General features: G+C 35.2%; 2 protein-coding genes across 4 annotated transcripts; one reads left to right on the forward strand and one right to left on the reverse strand.

Moving 5' to 3' along the window:
• Positions 1-9,682: 9,682 nt before the first annotated feature.
• Positions 9,683-14,317, forward strand: LOC149530697 (cytochrome P450 CYP72A616-like). 2 transcript variants are annotated; one of them, XM_089808602.1, is made up of 5 exons: positions 9,683-10,163; positions 10,368-10,591; positions 10,685-10,929; positions 13,064-13,448; positions 13,756-14,317. In XM_089808602.1, exons 1-5 carry the CDS (start codon positions 9,884-9,886, stop codon positions 14,185-14,187), a joined length of 1,566 nt encoding a protein of 521 aa, XP_089664728.1. In that variant the 5' UTR covers positions 9,683-9,883; the 3' UTR covers positions 14,188-14,317. The 2 variants fall into 2 exon arrangements, with proteins under 2 accessions (XP_089664728.1, XP_089664726.1); XM_089808600.1 differs by having other exon boundaries at positions 9,753-10,163; positions 10,673-10,929.
• A 646-nt stretch (positions 14,318-14,963) lies between these two features.
• Positions 14,964-17,268, reverse strand: LOC149530698 (uncharacterized). Of its 2 annotated transcripts, XR_016358434.1 has the most exons (3): positions 17,189-17,268; positions 16,859-17,026; positions 14,964-16,154 (listed from the first exon to the last, which is right to left on the reverse strand). XR_016358434.1 is itself a non-coding variant. In XM_089808603.1 (2 exons), the coding sequence occupies exons 1-2, from the start codon at positions 17,043-17,045 to the stop codon at positions 16,021-16,023; spliced, it is 321 nt and encodes a 106-aa protein (XP_089664729.1). In that variant the 5' UTR covers positions 17,046-17,186; the 3' UTR covers positions 14,964-16,020. The 2 variants fall into 2 exon arrangements, 1 of the variants encoding a protein (XP_089664729.1); XM_089808603.1 differs by lacking the exon at positions 17,189-17,268 and having other exon boundaries at positions 16,859-17,186.
• Positions 17,269-23,251: the final 5,983 nt, after the last annotated feature.

Here is a 23,251-nt window from a genome sequence, read left to right on the forward strand (position 1 = left end):
AGAGTTTCTAATGATCAAAAAATCTACTAGTGGTAATGAAAGTCTCCTTATCTCTATAGTTGATGTAACCATTCTTAGAGAATTTATTAAGTACCAATGAAAAATTCACAACAACAAACCATCAATGTAGAATAAAAAACACAAACATTGCAGAAGGGTCTAACCATGATAGTAGAATAGAAAAGTATATCATACCTATGAGCGTCCTCCAAAAATCGCGGGGTTGTATACTTGTATGCTTTACATATTTTGCATAGAAGTATCTAAGTTTTTTTAATGGAAATAGATCTCTTTTTGTAGTGTGTAGGAAATGTAAGAAAGGGATAGGCATCCTAGCTGCATGAACTAGGAAAACCCTACTCGCCAAGAAATGGAAATTTTATAAGGGCAAAGGAGCCTTCAATTGGTTGCCAAATCAAATTTTAATAACAAATTACCACTAAACCCTTGGCAATAATTTCCTGCAGCGATGGGAACTAAAAATGACTTGGACCCTGATGGCTTTGCATCTATAGATTATAGATTATACTTTTCACTTTCAAAATGTTGGGATATGAAGCCCAACGATTGTATGATTTTTTGTTCTCCCTCGACTCTTCGTATTCTGAGAGCTCTATATAATGGTTGTGTGCAACCCATGTATTATATTCAGTTATTCATTAATATATTGATTTCTTGTTGTAGTGTGGACGTAGGCAAGTTTTGTCAAACCACAATAAATCTATGTTATTGTATTTTGTCTTCTTCAGTTATCTGCTTGTTTAAAATTTACAATTGGTATCAGAGCTAGGGTAAGGATAGAGTAGAGATGGAAGACAGTGAAGTTGATTTTATCATCAACGAATTTCTTGGAAATTTGGGCTTGTTAGAAAATGAGGTTGTGCTTGCAAAGAGCAAAAGAATCCACCATGTGCACTACTGGATCGCTGGAAAAATAAGCCTAAAGATGAACTAGAAGATTTTAAGGCTCTTAAATCTTAGTGTAATGCAATTCTTGAGCAAATAGGTAAGGGTGATGTGTGAAATAATAAAGTTGTCATGGAAGAATTGCGGAAGCGAACAAGAGAAGATAAAATTGGTGAGTCTATAAAATGCATGGTGTTGGCATATTATAAAATGGTTTCTCTTATCTCTGGTTTAGACCTCAAAGACACAAATAATTTTGCATCCAAAGTTTATAGGATGCTGCAACTAGAATGCTTTGAAGAGCAAGGGAAGTTTCAGATGGAAGAAGATGAGGGGGCAGAAGACATGATTGACAAGATGGAAGACACGGTTGAGAAAAGAGGCTTATACATAGGCCAAGAAGATGGTCAAAAAGACCAAGTTATTTTTCGATCTGTAGAAAAGGGGAAGAAAAATAAAGAATACTCCTCTAACAGTGTGTTATGTGATATGGAACTAAAAGAGTTCACCACGGAAAATGATGAAGGGAAATACAAAGAGGAAGAGTCATATAGCTATGAGGGATTTCATAGGAGAGAAGAAAATTGACAATGTTGATGCAACCTTGATAGAGGCGAAAGTTCAATCGTCAAATGTCATCTATGGAAATGGTGAGGTTAAGGCTCTCCGAAATTATCAGAGCCACAAAATAAAGTGGTCAAATCTTCAACTTGGGCATCACCGGTGTCTGTCCAACAAGCCAAAAGTCATGGAAAGACCATTGAATGATCTGGTCTTCATGGATAAATAAACATATACTCTACTCAATACAAGCCCGATAGGTAGTTTCGAAGACCATATTATTGGTCATTACTATGATACACAATATGCTATCAATAAAACTCTCATCGTTGTAGCCAAAAGTGTTAGGATTAAACCACGAACAGAAATAACAATTACATGCAAATATAACCAATAACAAAAAATAATAGATCACACAGAAAAAAAACACAAAGCACCAAGATTTAACATGGTTCACCCAATCCCTGGGCTACGTCCACTAAACAGTAAGTCCAATATTTTTATGATCCAATGATTACAACCTGATTACAATCTGTAATCCCTTACAGCTCAATACCGCCGCAAGAACCAATTTCACATCACACCTTATGAAATAATCCCTAACCCTAAGCCCTTTTATACAAGTATTTTAACCGCTTTAGGGTTATAATTAATAATTACATGTCGGCCTAAAATCTCGATAAAATAGGGCCCAAAAAATTTTTCAAGGTGATGCCCCAAACCCCAAATAATTTATGAAATATGTACAGTACTTTCCTGATCAATCACCACAATCTAACAATCTCCCACTTGGGGACTGATCAAGCTCCACACTAAACAACAATCTCCCACTTGGAGACTGATCCTGTATTGCTACCACATGAGGCTCCCACTAGATCAAAGCACCGTAGACTCTATTGTTCTTTTATTTATATTCAGTCTAAAAAACCAACTGAAACTGAAGAGGAATTCAACTTCTCATTTGTTACTACCTTTGTCAACATATCTGTTGGATTGTCATTGGTATGTATCTTCTTCAGCTTTAACTGTCCATCCTCCAAAACTAACCGAATGAAATGGTACCGCAACTATATGTGTTTGGTCTTTGAATGCAGAGCTGAATTCTTTGCAAGATGAATGGCACTCTGACTATCTGTGAACAAATAATTATCCTTCTAAGGATGTCCCAATTCTTGCAAGAAGAACTAAAGCCATATCATCTCCTTGGCTGCCTCTATAGCAACTACATACTTTGCCTTTGTAGTGGATAAAGCATTAACCTTTTGTAACCACGAAACTCAGCTCACGGCTGCCCCACCAACAGTAAAGATGTAACCTGTAGTATTCCACTTGGTATCAATATCCCCTACCAAATTTGAGTCAACATACCCCTATAAATTAGTAGTAGAGCCCCCAAAGTGTAAACACTTATTGGATGTTCCTCTCAAATATCTGAAAATCCATTTGACCGCATTCCAATGCTCAATTCCTAGATTACTCATATACCTACTAACAACTCCCACTGCATGTACAATATCTAGCCTAGTACATACCATAGCATACATCAAGCTTCCTATAGCTGAAGCATACGGTACCTTGGACATCTTATCCTCCTCTTCTTGTGTCTTGGGACATATCTCCTTAGTCAATTTCAAATGACAAGGTAAAGGTGTGCTGAAAGCTTTAGCATTCTCCATAGAGAAACATTACAAGACCTTCTCAACATAATTAGCCTGAGATAGCGTCAATGTTCTATTTTTTCTATCTCTGCAAATCTTCATACCAAGGATTTGTTTTGCTGCCCCCAAATCCTTCATAGCAAATGCATGTGCTAATTGGCTTTTTAGCCCCTTAATGTGATCCATGTTAGACCTAGCTACAAGCATATCATCAACATATAAACATAAAATAATGTAGCTATCATCATCCAACCTCTTCTTTTAACCTGTAAACCCACTTATTCTGTAAAGCCTTTTTACCTACAGGCAACTTGCACAAATCTCATGTCTTATTCTTCAGCAAAGAGTCCATTTCTTCTTTCATTGCAAACTCTCACTAAATCTTAGTATCCACCTACATAGCTTCATCATAACTTTCAGGTTCACCAGCATCAATAAGTAAAATAGAATACAAAGAGGGAGAAAATCTTTGTGGAGGTCTAATTTGCCTTGTTGACCATCTAACATTCACTAGTGTGTGTGGTATTTGTTGTTGTAGTTGTTGCACATCATGAGGAATGGCTAGAACATCAACTTTTGGAGTCTCATCCAGCACTACATAATCATCTTCTTTCTTCTCATGTTGCTGCAATAGATCTTTGTACAACACTTTCTCATTGAATATGACATCCCTCCTTCTTAATATTGTATAATTTTCAAAATCCCAAAGCCTATAACCAAACTCATTAATGCCATATCCAACAAATACACATTTCTTTGACTTACCTTCTAGCATGGTTCTATTTTCAGAATCTATGTAGCAAATGCTTCACAACCGAAGATTTTGAGAAAAGAATAACTCACCTTCTTACCAGTTCATGCCTCCTCTAGAATACCACAGCCCAAAGGAGTAGAGGGACCTCTATTAATCAAATATATAGCAGTATTGATAGCCTCTGCCCACAAGTGTAAGGGCAACCCAGCATGCAACCTCATGCTCCTTGTGTGCTCCATTATTGTCCTGTTCATGTGTTCAGCCACTCCATTTTCCTGTGGAGTCTTTGGAATAGTTTTTTGTCTACAAATACCATTAGTGGAGCAATAATCTTCAAATTCATGACTGCAATACTCACCACCATTATCAGATCTGAGACATTTTAATTTTTTACCAATCTCATTTTCAACCAAGCATTTCCATTTCTTAAAAGTTTGAAATACATCAAATTTATGTCTAAGGAAATAAACTCATACTTTTCTAGTTGCGTCATCAATAAATGTAACATAATAATGAAAGCTACTAAGGAAAGATACTTGAGCCAGTCCCCATACATCAGTATGCACAAGCTCTAATTTCTCCCTTTTATTTTCCTTCCTAGTCTAGGCAAAACTCGCTCTCTTTTGTTTTCCATACACACAACTTTCACAAAAATCCATATTAACACATTTTAAACCTAGTAAAACTTTCTTTAAATGAAGTACTTTCATACCTTTCTCACTCATGTGCCCAAGTCTGTTGTGCCACAATGCTATATCAGAATCTACAGCAGCTATTTGTTCTCCCTACTCAACTACAACAATTGTTCCGAAACATTCATTTTTCTCTAAAACAATTAAAGTAGAAAGAACAATATGACTTGTACAAATATATAAGGTGCCTACTTTCACACCTTTTGCTACTACAAGGGAACCTTTGGAAACCTTCCAATTTTTATCATTAAAAATAACTACACAACCCTCATCACTAAGTTGCCCTACTGAAATTAAATTCCTACTCAACCTTGGAACATGTCTTACCTCATGTAGTAGTCAATGATTCTCATTCTACAACTTAATCTTAATTTTGCTCTTTCCAACAATCTGACAGGGTTCATTATCCCCCTAATAAACAAGCCCAAAATCCCCTTAGACATAATCAATAAAATAACCTCTATGAGGTGTAGCATGAAATGAAGCACCATAATCTAAAACCCATAAATCATCAACACTTTCTAAAGACAGAAACAAAGCATCCTCTTTGGATTTGTTACTTACCACATTTGCTTCCTTGTCTCCATCTGATTTATCTCCTTCACTTTTTTTTCAATTCCAACAATCTTTCTTTTTGTGCCCTGGTTTCCCACAGTACCAGCAGTCGTTCGGTCCTCTCGAATGAGACCTCCTCCCCTTTGACTTTCCTTTTGATTTCTCACGATTTCCAGAATTACTTCCTCTCTCAGTCATTCTGCCCCTACTTTGTGCATTCAAAGCACTTCCTGATGTAGATCTACCTGAGGTTTTCCTACGAGTTTCCTCACTCAAAATAACACCAATCACATCATCACATTTTAGGGCACTAGATCCAAGAACAGAATTACTCACAGCCATTACCAAGCCATTCCAGCGTTCAGTCAAAGAACACAAAATCAAGAGAGCCCTAATTTCTTCTTCAAAATTGATACTCACAGAAGATAACTGACTAGTAATAGTATTAAACTCATTTAAATGATCTATAACAGATCCACCTTCTGCCATTTTCATATTAAATAAATGCTTCATGAGAAATACCTTGTTTGAAATGAAGGGCTTTTCATACAGTGTCGCTAGGGTTTTCATCAATTCTTCTGTTGTCTTTGTTTTTTTAATATTAAATGCCACCGATGGTGCCACGCATAATTGAATGCTTCCAAGTGCCTTTCTGTCCAAAAGATCTCATTCTCATTTGACATAGATACCTAATTCTTAGCTTTCCCTTCCAACAACTTCCATAAATCCTTCTGCTACAGATAGTCTTCCATTTGCATCTTCCATAACTAAAAGTTCTACCCATTAAACCTATCAACCCTCAGCTTACCCTCATCTGCCATTGCTCCCACTCAACCGTGAGACTCTCACTCAACTGTGAAACTTTCCTACAGAGGATAACTAAAAAACTAGGCTCTAATAACACTTGTTAGGATTAAACCACAGACAGAAATAACAATTACATGCAAATATAACCAATAACACAAAATAATAGATCATACAGAAAAAAAAAAACACAAAGCACCAACATTTAACATGGTTCACCCAATCCCTGGGCTACGTCCACCAAACAAAAAGTCCAATATTTTTATGATCCAATAATTACAATCTGATTACAATCTGTAATCCCTTACAACTCAATACTGCCGCAAGAACCAATTTCGCATCACACCTTATGAAACTATCCCTAACCCTAAGCCCTTTTATACAAGTATTTTAACTACTTTAAGGTTATAATTAATAATTACATGTCGGCCCAAAATTTCAATAAAATAGGGCCCAAAATTTTTTTTGAGGCGATGCCCCAAACCCCAAAGAATTTATGAAGTATGTATAATACTTTCCTAATCAGTCACCACAATCTAACAAAAGGAACGTTGCTATTCTTATATATTAGCGATGAGAATGTTAATTTAGACAACCATAAAAATGATGCAAATTATGCAAGCTGTGAGTTACATTGCAGAGAAGATATTTTCAACTCCGATTTGATTTGGAATGTGCAGGAACAAATTCTGGCAAAATTAAGATCTTCTCAAGGTTTGGTTGTTCCATGAGATTTGAATTGGGAAGGACAGATGACAATCCACACGGGTGTACTGGTTGAACTTCACGAGGGAGTTTGTTTGAATATGACGCCCAACGGTCATGACTATTTGTTCTCCCTCAACTCATTCTATTCGGAGAGCTCTTTATAATAGTTGTGTGCAGCCCATGTATTGTATTCAGTTATTCATTAATATATTGATTTCTTGCTGGAGCATGTGTTGGAATGTGTAATTTCTCCCTCAAATGAAATGTAAAAGCATAATAGAGGATCCTAAAAATTCTTCGATTGACAAATAGGGTTAGGTAAAGTTCTAGAGTCATTTATGTTTAAATAGTTTGAGAAAAGTTTATTTGCCCTATGTTGGTTAATTTAGATGTTTCCAAAAATAATCAAAGACCTCTATAAATAGAGGCATCTTGTAAAATTATTAATATGGACAAAATGTAATTGACATGGACAAAATGGTTAATGAAATATATTAGTGCAGGGACATTGAGTATTTTTCAATTTTAGTTTATTTTGTCCATCCACCTTTCAGAAGGTATATTAGAGCTGTCTAGGTTTCTACATCATGGACTGTCCAACCATGATAAATCTGTGCTATTGTATTTTGTCTTTTTCATTTATTGGGTTTTAATCTGCTCGTCTACAATTTACACAAAAATAGAAAACATGCTCGCCTAAGTTGATCAAATATCTATTGTGCTTGCTCTGTCATTAATCTTACACACACTGATGTTCTCTGTATCTAGACCATGAAATCTCTCTTTTGCTTGAAATGTGACTCTCTTCTATTGGCAATCTTTCCACTGGTTGAAGGTGTGCAATAAAACCGAAGCACACAATGTCTAGTCTCTGAATCCCTGACAGCAGTTGGAACACCACAAACGCCATATAAATATTAAATAATGAAGGGCCGTGATAGCTTTGCATCTTCCTGCAATTCTGAATTTATTCTTCACTCTAGTGGAGTTTAAAAGTTGGGTATTTAGTACCAGTACATATCTAAACAATGAAACTAAAAACCGTATGTTCAAAAACTCATTTATGAACATCAAGGTATCTATCAAGCCCTCAAAAATTACAACACACTTCAGAATACCGCCTGCGCTCGCCTTTCAATGAAAATTTGGATGGAAAATAACTAGTTTTCCATCTGGCAATTGCATTTATTTGGAAGTTTCTATAGCCTTACCCCAGACCCATTTTGTACGCAAGCTGCAAGCATTCATGAAACTTCACCTCTTTGAGGGTTTTATCAAAGTTCACGAGCATTGTCTATGCTTCCACATGTGCATACATGTCAACCCTAAAAGTTCCGATTATATCATATGTGCATTGTCTCTACTCTGTTCGAAACCTTCCATTCGTGCATAGGCAAGGCAAGATGCAGGTAGCTGCGGGGTCCAGCTCTGCACATTCTACTTTATATGCTTTAAATAAAATCTTGAATTTGCACCATCAAAATTTTAATGTTTCCACAGTTTGTCGACACATGTACTAACTAGCTGCCAATTTGAGCAGAAAAATACTACTATCAAATCTGCATTTCTTACTTTCTTTTCACCCTTTACAGTTAATGGCAAGGTTGCATGGGTACTTGTATCCACACTTCTGCTACTGGTATCTAGGAATACACATATCTTAAGTATCACTCGGTGGAGAGCTCATAGTTAAGGATCTTGATTAAGATATACTGATTTTTTATTTGTTTTTTTGTTTGGGTATCAGATTGTTGTTTATCAAGCTTAATTCAATACCTAATCAGTTTGAAACTTTGATACAATATTAATTAACAACAATAAACATTATCACTGTTCAAATTAGAATTTTATTATTTGCATTATATCATTGTCATATGATTTATGATCTTCTAGTTCATGTTTAAAGTCTGCCTTCTCTGTTATGCATCTAATTATTTATCATATATTATTATTACCAACATATAGCAAATCTGAAACTGAAAATAATACATTACATTTGCAAAATTTATCACAATTTTTGTTTTGAAAAACCGTTGTCATGATTATGATTTCAGATTTTATATAAATATAGAAGTATAATTAAAAACAAAGTTTGACATACCCTTATATCTACTCCTGTTGCAACCTTGGTTAATGATCAAGCTTCTACAAAACTCAAGGAGATGTGCTACAGCAAGCCAAAATTAGAAAAAAAATATATGACAAACAATCTAAAATTGGTCAACAATAGATTAAAGCAACAAACATTAAGACATATAACAAATAATGAATAAATTAAAAATTGAAATTTCAGAACTATCCCTTCATGTCAAATGAAATAAAACACAATAAAAATAAATGTAGTAGTGTAAAGATAATCTCAAAAAACTAAAAAATAATTGCGCTAGTTTACAGAAATAGCAACTTGCTGTCAACAATCTAGATGAGAAAAAACAAGTAAAAATTTGCAAGATTTATTCATTGAATGGAAAACCATAACCCAACAGAATTTTATTAAAATGAGGCAACCAAAACTGATATCTAGCCGCTTCACTGTATTCCTAGTAAATAAAAAGTAGATCTGAAATACCAACAGTGGAAAATAGTCGAAGTAAAAACTTCAAGTGCAATTTTACAACTAAGACACCATCAGACCTTGCAATTTCACAAAAATAGAATAATCAAATTTTGTTGTCAAATAATACAAATAAAAATATTATTACATCGGAGATGGAAGATTTAAAAATTAGAAAATGGTAACATGATATTGATATGTAATTAAAAAAATAGAATTATTAAATAAAACTGTAGAACTTCTAAGTCAAAAAAATTTTGATTCTATATGGATCGATTGATTGAAGTGATAAAAAATTGAACCTGTGTCGAGAAACTAATAAAAATATGTTTGTGTCATAATCTCTCCAGCATTGTGAAATTTGACTAGTCCAAAACTCTAAATCCAACTAGCGAAGGTATCCAATTCCAAGTTGAATACTAAAATGAAGGCCAAAAATTGTACATTACATTGAACGTCATAACAGTGTTGAGACGCTGACTGCTGAGTTAGTGTGGGGAACACTCTATAATCCACTCCGTCCAATATAAGCATGGTAGCGTGAGGACCACTCTTCTCCCCCCAATATATACATAGATTTCTGCATATCTGTAAATGTGGAAAGAAAGCTCGCAACAAATCTCCTCAATTTATTCACAAGACAAGGAAACAGAAGTTGCAATCAGGAGGCAGAAGCTTCTGAATTGTAGCAATGGAAGCGGGTGGATGGAAAGGACTTTTTATATGGGGTCTACTGTTAAGCTTGGCCCATATGATGATAAAAATAGCGAGAGCCATATGGTGGAGGCCTAGACAACAGTCAAAGTGTTTTGAAGCTCAGGGTATGAGGGGCCCTCCTTACAAACTACTGAATGGCAATCTTCCAGAGATGATGAAGATGATGGATGAAGCCAAATTGAAGCCAATGGATTTTTCTCATCGAATAGTACCCCGAGTTCTGCCCCACTATTACGCCAGTGTTAACAAATATGGTGTGACTCTCTCTTCTTCATTTTCATTTTCAGTTCATGGAATAATTAGTGGAAGTTAGTCACACTTAGCAATCAGGCAATATAATTTGTAAACGATTGATCATTTTCCTAATGATAAAAAGTAGTCAGCATTTGATGAAATGGCTGCTTTATATTTTCTGTTTTGAAAAGTATGCAAAGCTTAAAAATGGGTTTTGAACACAGGGCGGTTCTTCGTATACTGGCTTGGTACAAAGGCGAAGGTGAATATCCCAGATGTGGAGCTCGTTAAAGAAATTCTTTCCACCAAATTTGGACATTATGAAAAGCTGCCTCTGAACCGTATAACAAGGCAGCTGATGGGAGGTGGAATGGGTGCTTTGGATGGTGAGGAATGGGCAAAGCACAGAAGAATAATCAACCCAGTGTTCTACACAGAAAAGTTAAAGGTAAGGTGATTCGGCCTTACAACTTATAATGTGACCGTGGATGCTTTTCGTTATAAGTTAAAATTGAAATCGTGATGGTAGTGGTGGTTGCAGGGGATGGTTTCCACTGTAGCGGGCAGCGCTTCAGATATGATGGAGCGGTGGAAGGAAAGAATCGGTAGTGATGCAGAGACAGAGATTGAGGTGTCAAAAGAATTTCGGGATTTAACGGCAGATATTATATCCCGAACAGCCTTTGGAAGCAGCTATGTTGATGGAAAGCATATATTTGACATGCAGGTGGAACAACTCAATCTGATTATTGAAGCTATTCGTACAGTTTATATTCCTGGTTTCGGGTAAGCTAGCACCTGAACTTACATTTCAGTTTCCTCTTCACTTTGGATTTCGTACAGTTTCTATTCCTAGTTTTGGTCCAAGTGATTGTTGGTCTTGTCCTATATTTAGTTTGAGGGTTTGGGGTCATTGTGATGTTTGGTTAGTTAAAGACGGACAGTGTTATTAAGATTTCAAAGGTTATAAACATGTCATCTATGTTTTGTTGAATCAGTCTAGTTAATAAGGATCCTTCTGGTTGGATTCAAAGAAGTCGGAATTGTCATGGAAAATTTTGCTTTGGAAGGGATAGACTTGAGATTGGTTATCACTGTTGCTATTGCTGGTTTAAGGGATTTGAGTTCATCTTAATTGCGTATGGATCATTCTCTCTGTTTCGATTTCTTGATCATATATTCAATCTGAATTTTTTTTACAATAGAGCCTAATATTTGGTGGTGAGTTAGATTGTTTGACCATGTTCTCTGTTTGTTGTTGCTTTCCTTGAAATGAAGACAATTAGTCCACAAAACTTGATGACCCCCTTTTCAAAAAATTGTCATTTGATGGGAGCTAATCATTTATGGTCATTTTGCTTACAACCTACTTAGCTCTACCATTCAACCTTCTGACTGAAGCTTGATAAAAGGCCCTTTGAATTCATCTATTTACAGCCACCATACCGGTAATCATTGTATTTCTGAACCACATTTACTCCTCCCCATCATAATGGTAAACATGGTGCTTTCTCACCTATATTTACCTTAGTTTTATGAAACTTCCTCTTGAACAACTGTATCACTGTCTGCTACCAAAACTTGAAACTTGGGATATATATAAATGAAGCAATTAAGACCAGATGCTAATTTGTTGTCACTTCAATTATTGATGTTACTTGAACCAATCAATATAAATCCTCTTACTTGCGGAGTTGCTTGATCAATAAAGCATGACTAAGAGATGGTTGCTTAATGAATGTCTCCTCTTTCTCATATTCATGTTCTAATTCCTGCCATCCTCTACACACATTGCTCCTTCAATGTAGACTGACATTTTTCTGCACATTTAGGCCATTGATTCTATACGTAGTCACAGTTAATCTTCAATTATTAGCGTATTAGTAGAGTTGGTCTTAAGAAACGAAAATTTGTTCCTTGATAGCTGTTTCTCCTTTGACCTGCGGGCTCTGACATAAGATCATGTATGCTGTAGGGATAAAATAACCTTGCATCATGTTAAATGGTATCCTTGAGACCTTCTAGATACAAATCAATCTTATATCCATTTTGAAAAATTATGTGCTCACAGGGTCAATGCCAAAAGAACTTGTATGCGATTTGCAACGGTATCTATCTAAGCTTTGGTAACAGAGTAAATCAATTACTTATATTAGGATTAGTTAGCATAAGAGCGCAAATTGTTTCTCATATCTTGTAATGAAATTAATTAGCGCAAGAGCGTAATAACATCAATGGTCATAACAGATCTACACATAGCAGTAGCAGAATTGCAGAACACAATTGCATGAACAGGAATCTAGAAAATCAACACAAGTGAAATGGAACGGAAAACTTGAGTACTAGAAGAAAGCCAATTCGCCAATTCGAACGATAACCTTCAAAAAGCTTAAAACATAAATTTTTTTAACTGATGATTAGCAGTTACTCACTACTTCCTTTGTATAGATCATTCGGCAATAAGAGACCCTTATCCTAATGTGGCACACTAACATTACAAGTATTAAATCTTAAAACTCACAATGACTAACCCAAGGATCATGTATGCCTAGTCCAGAGTCTAGCAAAAATGGTCAGTGCATGATGTCTATGAACTCTCCTATTTCCTACAACGGTGGCCAGCTGAAATTAGTTGAATATATTATTAGTAGAGAGTATTGCATGTTATCGCAGACCAAGTTATTTATTACCTTCAATAAGGACTACATTATGAACCATATAGCATTTGAATATTAGAAAACTCAGAATTCCGACTGTAGAAGAGAAAACAGTGCCAACCACCATAATCTCCTTTTGTGGATCCTCGTGTTTTCCTTGAACCGAGCAGTTCCTTGTGAATATATTCTTTGTACTTCAATTAAGCTTTAAACTGAATGTGCATGCATTTATCTAAATAGCCTTTGGTCCTGCATTGATTCAGACTGTTGCCCACAAAGTTAAACAGACGACTTTGGAAACTACGAAAAGAAATAAACAGATCATTGACAGGGTTGATTGAAGCGCGAGAGCGAACATTGAGCATGCATGAATCAGAAAGATATGGTAATGATCTGCTGGGTACCATGGTAGCTACAATTAAGAAGGAGACAGGAAGCCTCCAAAACGCATACATGACAGTTGAAGAGATTATTGAGGAGTGCAAATTTTTCTTCTTCGCTGGTCATGAAACATCATCTTCACTTTTAACATGGACCATGGTTTTGCTCGGAATGCATCAAGAGTGGCAAGAAGCAGCTAGAAAAGAAGTCCTGGAAATCTGTGGAGAAGATGTTCCCCACACTGACAATGTTAACCGGTTGAAAATTGTAAGATCAGTGCCCCAAGTTCCATTTGTAATCCGAAATGAAATGGCCCTGCTCTGCAAGTAGCTATGATTTATAATATTCTAATTTGAAGATATACCTTTCTTTGAAAGTTCTCAAAATAAGTGTGGGAATTCAACTTAAATAACAGATTTGGGAAACCAACTTTGGAAGAAAGGTCTCTCTTCAAATGGAATTATGAAATTCATAGATGCTTGCCACATCATCATGGTCTCTAAATAGTTCCCACCTTTTGAAAAAATGAATATTCGTCGATCATAGAAGTGAATCCTTTTCATTGATTGTGCAGGTGACAATGATTCTGAATGAAGCTCTGAGATTGTATACCCCCGCCATACAGACAAGTCGACACACTTACAAGGAAATGAAGCTAGGAGACTTCAATATTCCAGCTGGCACAGAACTTTCAGTTCCAATTATTGCAATCCACCATGATCCAGAGCTATGGGGAAACGATGCAGACGAGTTCAGGCCTCAACGCTTTGCTGATGGTGCTGCTAAGGCTTCTAAACATCCGTTGGCATTCATGCCATTTGGACTGGGACCTAGAGCTTGTTTAGGCCAGAATTTTGCTATGATTGAAGCCAAAGTAGTTCTGGCAATGATTTTGCAGGATTTCTCATTTTCTGTGTCCCCATCTTATGTTCATGCCCCTGCCACTGTGGCAACTCTGCAGCCTCAATATGGAGCTCAAATAATCGTTCATCAACTTAAAAATTAAAGAAAAGTTTTAGACGAGTGGTTATGGAACAGAGTGAAAAACCTCTCATTCTGAGAAATGAAGTAGCTACCACGTTAAATTGTAACGTAGCAACAATAATAATGAAGGCATGAAAGAGCTTTCAACCTTATGAATATTCTCACCTTAATGTCTAACTATGTTCAACAACTTCAACTTCATATCAAAAGTGCTCTACATATATAGTGTTCCAAATATATTATTGATCAGTCACCACTTTTCATCTCAGTGAACAAATATATAATATATTTATGACCAAGGATAAAAGATGGAACTTACAGTTGCTTTCTTGAACAATTCAATAATCATCTTTTTTATTTCAAGATACGTTTGAAAAAATTTACTATATTGATAGTGCAGAGCAAATTTACACTAATAACCAGTGTTCCATGGAGTTTGGAGTTCCCGGGATTCCTTGGGGGAACGGGGAAATGCATTTGCCATAGGGGTTCTTGGGGGCCTACCGCCTAAGTTTGGGAACCCCAAGAGGAGGATGGTGGGGGAGGAGTGCTGACATAATGATAATAGATATAGTACCATTATTAGTACTTGAAAATTACTATTAATTTTAAAAAGATAAAGATGTATAGCATAATAACTTGAGTCCAGGAGTATTCAAATGACAAATGTCAAAAATGAAATATATGAATATCAAATATGGGCATTGCAATAACAGTTATCAAAATTTGAAAAATATCATTTCACAATCATACTAATCATGATCTAATTTTTGTCAAAATTACAATCAACTAATCAAGTTGAAAAAGATCATTTCACAATCATACTAATCATGATCTAAATTTTGTCAAAATTACAATCAACTAATCAAGTTATCAAGATTCAACAATGTTCAAACTTCAAATTCGAAAACAAAATACTAAATAACAATTAGTAAATACTAGAAGTCGAGTCTGATGACTCTAATTGTCCCCAAGATCCTCACCTAACTCCTCAATATCCTCATCACTCAAACTGCTGGAGTTCATAAGCTCATCCATACCAATACCAGCCAGCCATATCTCTGTAGCATCATCATCAATCTGTGTTGACTCTTCTGACTCTACCTCCAATCTGGTTGTTGGACTCTCCTTGTACATAGCTGAGATGCAACGCACTTTGTATTGTCACAAGCTTCTCTACCCTCCTAGAAGTAAGTTTGTTCCTCTAAACAAAGTGGACGAAGTTGTAAGTAGACCAGTTCTCTGGGCAACAAAAGAACTAGAAACCTAGGACAGCAAACGAATGGCTATAGTAATTATCAAAGATTGAGGTCCATGCATAGCCCACCACAACTTGGAGACTTGTTGTGACATAATCTATACATCTATCTTCGCTGCCTCTGAATATCCCCCATAGAATGGCAAATTTTGTTCTCTAAGGACAAATCTCACTGGCCTCATTAGGAGGATACATTTTGTCAATTGCACTCATGAATCAGACTCGGTAATATTGGCAATATCTTGGAGATCATATTGTCTATGTGGTACAGTACACCATAAAATTGCTTCACCTTCATTGCAATCTCACAACTTTAATATTTCAACCTTGTACTTACAACTTTTGCACACCTGTTTGCATATTTCCACACCTTTGCCTCCAACAAGAAGGAAGTGAGCACTGGTTCTCGTAATACTGCCACACCATTCTTCATCACACATGGTGCACTTGCACTTTCTAGTGCCCCCAACTATCGTAGGCCTTGCTGGTACCTTAGTTTGCTAATTTAAGGGTGATTTTGGATCAACTCTGCCCTTGGCCCATGTTTTGAGGATTTCAGGAGGGGGGCTGAAAGTGCCACTCCCAATAGAGCCTGTTTCAGTTTGATTTGCCTCGCCCCACTCCTTTTGTGCTAGGTTCATCAAATGAGTCATTTTCACTTTCAATTTCAACGCTCTTGTCCTCACTCGTGTTGTTAGGGCTCATTGTGACAGTTATAATGATGTTGCAGCCTGCAACAAACAATAAATAGGAAGATGTAAGGAGATTGCATCTTTATTTAAAATGCTCTATCTTAAACCGAAATATTTTAAAAAAACGCTTTTGTATGTTTTTCACTGGACAAGTCAGACAATTAATGCCTGAGCTTTTGTCAGCTCGGCTTCTTTGTAGGAGCCAAGTTGCAATATCATTTCTAAATCAGTTAGAAATCATCATTCTCATTGTTTTTATTATTCTAAAAATCAAATCTCGATTGCATTTTTTGTTTTTTCCAGGCATGTAAACTCAGTTATTTAGTATATTCATTTTTAGATTTTTGTATCTTCAAATCTTGAAATGCCCATAAGAATTTAACAAACTGAATTGTTTAAGGCCTGCTTGGTTCAATTCAAGATTTTTATGTGAAAGAAAGAAAAATTGGTAAAATTAAAATTAAGATATCAGGATTAAAAAAATCAGCATTCCTCAAAATGGAGTGTCTTTTCAGCAGTGATTGGGTGCATTGAGCCGTGAATGTCCTGCAGCGAACTTAGATCTAGAGTCGAAATCACTCTAGAGACATTATCTAGTGACAAACAACTGTGAGATAATCATTTATACAGGAGTGAGTTTTCAGATCATTATTTGCATTTGATAAGAGTGAAACCTGTTGCAATGAAAAATTGTAACTTGAACAATGAAAACCTTAAAAAAAAAATTAATACAATAACATTACCTTCATTCTTGGAAATTCTAAAGTTCAAATGAAGGAAAACCTTTGAAATCGCTGTCCACACTATAGTCACTATGTCAAATGCCAATGGAAACCAGGAAATCGTCCTCGTCAATGATGAATACTTGGTAGTAGAAACCAGAATGTCGCAAATGCCAAAACAAAGCGTTTCTAAAGTAAAATGATCCATTTATTAGCACAAAATCAATGTTGGCCGCACTTTAGCTGAAAATAAACTAAACCCATCGTTCCATAAACTCATGTTAGGGCATTTCCAGAGCAAATACCGTACAAATCAAGTAATGAGATATAAGCCTTTAAGCAAAGAGATACCTAATTGGCTATACTGGAGTTCACGGAGAAAATATTCCAAGACTGTCAAATATGAAACAAACTAGGGGAGAGGAATCAGTAGTAGTGAGGGCTGACTTAGTCAATATGTAGCCTCTACGTGAGCTATTGTAAGACTTCCATTTTTTTTAGAAATGTAAAATGAACATTGAACTACCTACAACTAAGGTTTGACGTTGTGACTCATAACACAACTCGTTAAAATAGTGCACCTAGTGAGATGTGTCCAAAAAATGACTTTTTAAACATTTGAGCAAAGTTTAATCTAATAATTGAATTTAAAATTATCATTTGTTGTTAATAGAATATTGTATAACTATATGAAAGGTGACATATATGTAACTTAAATGGACCAAATAGTTATTATTAATCATAAATATTTGTTATATATAACTTTTATGCATAACACAAAAGGACAAATTCTTCAACAAAAAAATAAAATTTGTTGTTATAAAAATAACACATTATTATATAAAATACAACCTATAACCAACACAAGGGGACCATTAGTTGAACACTAAACTTTTTTTTTTGACAATCTCACACATTTGATAAGAAAATACAAGGCATTTATTAGTATTCACCTTTTATTTTTGTGATGAGATATATTATTGATATGATTTACTCTATGCATATACATTGCTACCCTAATAGTTGTACACATAAGAGTAGTATTTGTACACTAAGATATTAATGTTTATTTAATTGAGCATATTATGTTTTGAGTGACACACATATATGAAATAGCTATGATATTTTATTTGAGACAAAAGGTTCTTTATTTCACTCATTAATGAATTCATATATTTATTTTTTCTATAACATTTATAAGTTTTCATTTGTTCAAGTATTGGTATTTTTTTTTATCAACGTTTAATTTTTTTTTAATTTACAAATAGATCAATTAATTACAATATATAGTAAAAATGTGTTGGAAAATTGGACTCTATGTTCACGATAGGGTGACCGACTGTTGGACCCTACTCAACTATTGGGTCCTCTCCCCTACATGAAGTACAAAGAATACAAATTGCAATCCATGTTCCACAAAGGCCCCAAAAATGGTGGGCTCGATGTGTTGCGTTATGTTTAAAATTTCAAATCTATTACAACTACACAACTGATAAGGATAATAAAGAGCATTTGCCTTCTTTACTAGGTAGTGTATTATAATTTTTGTGGTTTTCAAAATTTAATATATCAATTTCAAATTGTTCCAAAAGAATTTGAGTGTCTTGGGATAGATGATTCATTCAATATGAAGTTTCAAATCTGCATCATTGAATCTAACATGTTATTATATGTACTTCTAAACAATGTCTAAGCTAGCACTTGTACCTATAGGTTGTTAAACCATAAACATGTAGATGTGACAACCAATTTCCCAAGATAATGTAATTGAGTAATTACATTTAAAAGAGTCAAATGTTATCTTTTAAAAATGCAATAGGCACAAAGATGGCATTAAGTTAATTAGTGCAAGTGAATATATCATCAATGGAAAATAGCATGCACCATCCAATTTAAAATAAGAGTTGGATTGTAAAAAAAATTGTTGCAACAAAATGATAATTATTTAAAAGCACAACTGCTAGTAACAAATGCAATGGAGGAGTATATGTATCACACAAACAAATTACTTGCATCAAATGGGTGTGGAGTTTTTGTTCCAACACAAATGGTAATTATTAAGAAGTTTGACTCCTAATTACTTGCTTTGAATGGGTGTGGTTCTTGCTATGGACCTTTCTCATACTCATCTTATTAAAACATTTGGTGGTGTAATAGGTTTTGGACCTCGTAATTATCCAACCCAAGCATATGTTGTTGTAATGGGTTCAAGTCCTTCCCCTCTAATATCTATCTAACCAAAACATATGGTGTCATAATGATTTTTCCAATGATATAACAAAAAAAATATGGCGTCATAATGATTCTTCCAATGATATAACAAATTGCATTGCTAAAAGTATGTGCAATATAATTTTGGTTTCTTGACAGTTGCATAAAAGTGTAGCAGAGGAAACTACTTTTAAACAAGAAAGGGTGTATGCTCTCCATCCTCCTGTTCTTGTCCACCAAAAGAGGTAATTTTGTTTTAACCAGTAATCCCCCAAAATATGAAAGAAGAGGGGATTTCTTGAAGATGTAAGAGGGGGGAATATTCAACTACCTTTTATGTTCCATGTCCTCTGGAGCCACCTTCTTGACCTCCCCATATTCTTATTTGATCATTAGCTTGAGAAAATTGTGTATTCAAAGAGAAAACCTAATGGCATGTCTACAATGTAATAACATCCTATGTTCAGATAGGCTACCAAAGCTTGCCAACCTTACCCTACTACCACCCTTGGAACATAGAACAAATCATGGCTAATTCAACTTCATTTTCTATGCTTCTAATAGATTAAATAGTTACAATGACTAACCTAACAAAACTATTTGCAAGGAGCATAAGAGTATTGCTAGTGCCAAAAGAGTTGTGAACTTGGAAGTGTTGAAATATTGTCATTGGTGGACTAATAAGTATGTGTTATTATACAAGGGCTTTAAATGATATACTACAACTAATCATTTAGATACCAATGATGAAATGAAGTGACTAGTTGTGGAAAAAAGATTTCGCCTTTGAATGGAAATGAGAAGAAAGTGGATTTGAGGGAAAAAATATGAAACTTGTCAAATTTTGGGGAAACCATTTGACTTTTTCTTCTTCACTAACAATTAGAGGTTTATCTAAGCTCACAATTGGATCTCTTAGACTCTTGTATTCAATGTCACTTCCCTTCTCATGGAGCTCCATTTTCAATGAATCCCATATTTCCCTTTGTTTTTCCTTTTCTTCTTCAATTTCTTCTTAATATTTTCTCACTTCTAAAACTTTATCCACATACAGAATGGAATTAGTGTGATTATTACCTAAGTTCACAATGAGATCTCTTAGAACAAATAACAAAGCTTTTTAGGACAATTTTGGCAACCACTTAGGACTCTTAGTTTTCATGAGATTTTTAAAAGAACTTTAAAATATTTGCAAATGAGGTTCATTTTATCCTTGATTGATGCTTTGAGTTTGATTTAGATTTTAGTGTGCACTTAGTGTTGATTTTGAACCTTTTGAAATGCAAACTTGAAGTTCTTTTTAAATTCCCAAAAATAAAGTGTTCCTTACTTTGCATGAATGCATCTAAAACCTTGATGTTGCAAGGATGCAAATGATTGGATTGGTTTAGTTTCACTTGTTAAAAGATTTTTTTTTTTGGCAAATTTTTAGTTTTTAATGGATTTAAGTATGATTTGGGGGTTCATTTTAAGCACTAAAAAGAAGTGTGTATGATTTTGCTTCCTTAAAAAAAAATGGCCAAGATCTCCCACAAGAAGAAGAAGAAGAAGTAGATGGAATAAGAAGAATATAGACAAGAAGAGGAAGAAGAATTCCAAGTTCTTTGTCCACCTATAAGCTTGAAAAATCTGCAAACACTATGAGATATACTATGAGTTCCTTTGTCTTCTTCATGCTCATGTGGACCTACAAAACCAATTTATACAATCCTACCAATCACAAAAACAAGCAAAATTAGCCAAAATCAGCAAATGACATACAAAATTTGACTAAAAAAGCTAATGAAGATGACCCATGTGGGGTCCCACCGGGCGTGCCAAAATGTATATGGCGATGTTAGTATGCTAATAGAAACCAAATTTAAATAAAGCTTCTACAAACTAAACAAAATTCATAAACTTCAAGATAGACTAAGATGAACTCTCAATTGAGAATATGAGCCATTAATGGGCTCTCTCAATGAGAAGCTCTCTTGTTGAGTAGCTTTGTCTAAATAGATAGGATGTATGCTCAAGCTTATGCTTCAAAAAGGGCTTCAAATGGAGTTGGAATTTGGGTGTGAGTGTATGGTTTTGATGTAAAATGGCTTCTCAAAATGGCATTATGACTTTACTTCATGGATTGTGTTCTTTTGCAAAGGGGAAGGATCCAATTTATAGGCAAGAGGCTTGAGGGATTGAGGGCTAAGATGCAAGGATGGGAAAAAGCTCATGGAGGGCTCAGATTGCATGAGAAGAGAGCACATGGATTGTGCTTCCTTACAACCAATCAAGGAGTGACACATGTCACATGGTGAGAGGATGGAGGAAAGGGGAAGGATGAGTCAACAAAAGAGGCTCAAGGGATAAAATCTTCATAAAGACCCTCATAATGGCTTGTAAGAGCAATAAAAGGGCTTGGAAGAGTCATTTATGGCCTAGTGGGCTTCATAAAGTTTTATGGTTGAGATATTTTGAGGGAGATGAGAGAAATTTCGACTTGAGCTTGATTAAGAGGGTTTTAAGCTTGCTTAGGCTTGTGCAAATGATTAGAGGATGGATTAGGATGGTTTAGGATTAGCTTAGGGATAGGCAAGTGGATGGCATTTAATGAGGGTGGGTGAAGGAGGAGATATTTGTTAACTTTGGCTTGGGTTAGTAATTCTTAACCCATTTTTAGGGAATGTGACAAGGTTAGGAGGGGATTAGGATTAGGTTTAAAGACATCTTCTAGAAGAGTCTAGACTTTGGATGAGGATAAAGACTTTCTAGAATAGTCTAGAATTTCCTAGGATGAGGATGAAGACTTTCTAGAAGAGTCTAGAACTTCTTAGGATGAGGATAAATTAGATTTTTAGGAAATAAATAAAGTTTTGTTTATTTTAAGGGTTTGGGTTGAGGAGATATTTATTAAAACTTTTTTAATAAACATGAGGATTAATATTTAATCTTAATTAAATATTTTGAGTTGGGATTAGGGGTAGGAAATGATGGGATTAGCCTTTAATTAAAATTAAAGAAGGATTAGAAGATTTTGGAAGAGGTTAGTGGTCTTAAGAAAATTGGCTAAGTTTTGGGCAAAAAATAAATTTTTTATTTATTTTGGAGTTTTTGGTCAATTTATTAATTAAATAATTAATAAATAAGGAAATAATGTTTAAATAAGATTTAAAATTTTTTGGGAGGGATTCCTTAATTAAATATTTTTAATTAAGATAAAGGGATTTAATGGCATAAAAATAAATAAATAAATTAAATAATTAATTAATTAATAAATGATGATGTCATCATAACTTTTTCAGAAAATAAAAGTACTTTATTTTCTAAAGGATTTTAGGTGTCCACATTTTGCCCCTCTTTGATGTGATGCTGCAAGGGGCATGGCATCAAAGATAAGAAAATAAGATGCCCAAGGCTAGAGCAGAAGAGGAGAGAATGGGCTGTGAGATGCCCCCTCAAGAAGGCAGCGGGGAGAGAAAGCGAGGCTCGATGGCTTCTTGAAAAGTACAAGAATCTCGGATGAGCAAGGAAACTCAGATTGGCAAAGAGAAGGGGCTAAATTAGCTCAAACTTTCACTATGGGAGAATGATAAAGGAGAATCAGATGCACAAGAGGAAGCAATCTTAAGACTTTAGGGAAGGTGGAGGATGAAGGAGCGGAGTGCTATAAAAAGGAATCCAAGATAGGGAGATGGATGAGGGGATTATAAAGCTGATGCAACAGGATTTCAAAGAGTCAGATTGGTGGAAGATGGGTTTCAGAGATCCCTAGGACTAGGATTGTGGATCTCAAAAGATGAGGCTTGGTGGATTGATTTGGATTGGTGGATCCCTAAGACTAGGATTATGGATCCCTAAAGCTAAGAGTGATGAGTGATTCAAAGTGATACTGATGCATAAGCTGGGGTAGGAGAGATGAATGTTGGATACGGATGGGGGATAATGGAGATGAAGGAAAACCATTGAAGCTTTTTGAGCGGGGGGATACTTCAAAGAGAAGTACCACCATGTAGTTGAGCACTAGATTTAATATAGGACTATTGGTTAATTGCCAAGGTTACCAAGAACATCAAGGCCTTTTCACCAACCGTCCAAAGGACTGACGAACTGACTCAAAACAAACACGCAAGGATTGCCCCAGCATCACACATGAATCCTAGAGGAAGCAGCGTGGAAACGACAGTGGAGAACCCACAACTAAAAAAGAAAAATAAACGAAAGACC

The sequence above is a fragment of the Cupressus sempervirens genome, chromosome 11 (genome assembly GCF_028749045.1).
Source record: "Cupressus sempervirens isolate cs-2001-9-10 chromosome 11, ASM2874904v1, whole genome shotgun sequence".
NCBI classification, from domain to species: domain Eukaryota; kingdom Viridiplantae; phylum Streptophyta; class Pinopsida; order Cupressales; family Cupressaceae; genus Cupressus; species Cupressus sempervirens.

What these genes read in the sequence shown, in the direction of transcription:
- LOC149530697 (XM_089808600.1), top strand. Translation starts at nt 9,884, where the DNA reads ATGGAAGCGGGTGGATGGAAAGGACTTTTTATATGGGGTCTACTGTTA. An exon ending in TCTACACAGAAAAGTTAAAG is followed by an intron (nt 10,592 to 10,672) that starts GTAAGGTGATTC and finishes TCGTGATGGTAG; the next exon opens with TGGTGGTTGCAGGGGATGGT. An exon ending in ATGTTAACCGGTTGAAAATT is followed by an intron (nt 13,449 to 13,755) that starts GTAAGATCAGTG and finishes TTGATTGTGCAG; the next exon opens with GTGACAATGATTCTGAATGA.
- LOC149530698 (XM_089808603.1), bottom strand. Translation starts at nt 17,045, where the DNA reads ATGGATCATTTTACTTTAGAAACGCTTTGTTTTGGCATTTGCGACATT. An exon ending in TAGAATTTCCAAGAATGAAG is followed by an intron (nt 16,155 to 16,858) that starts GTAATGTTATTG and finishes TGTTTGTTGCAG; the next exon opens with GCTGCAACATCATTATAACT.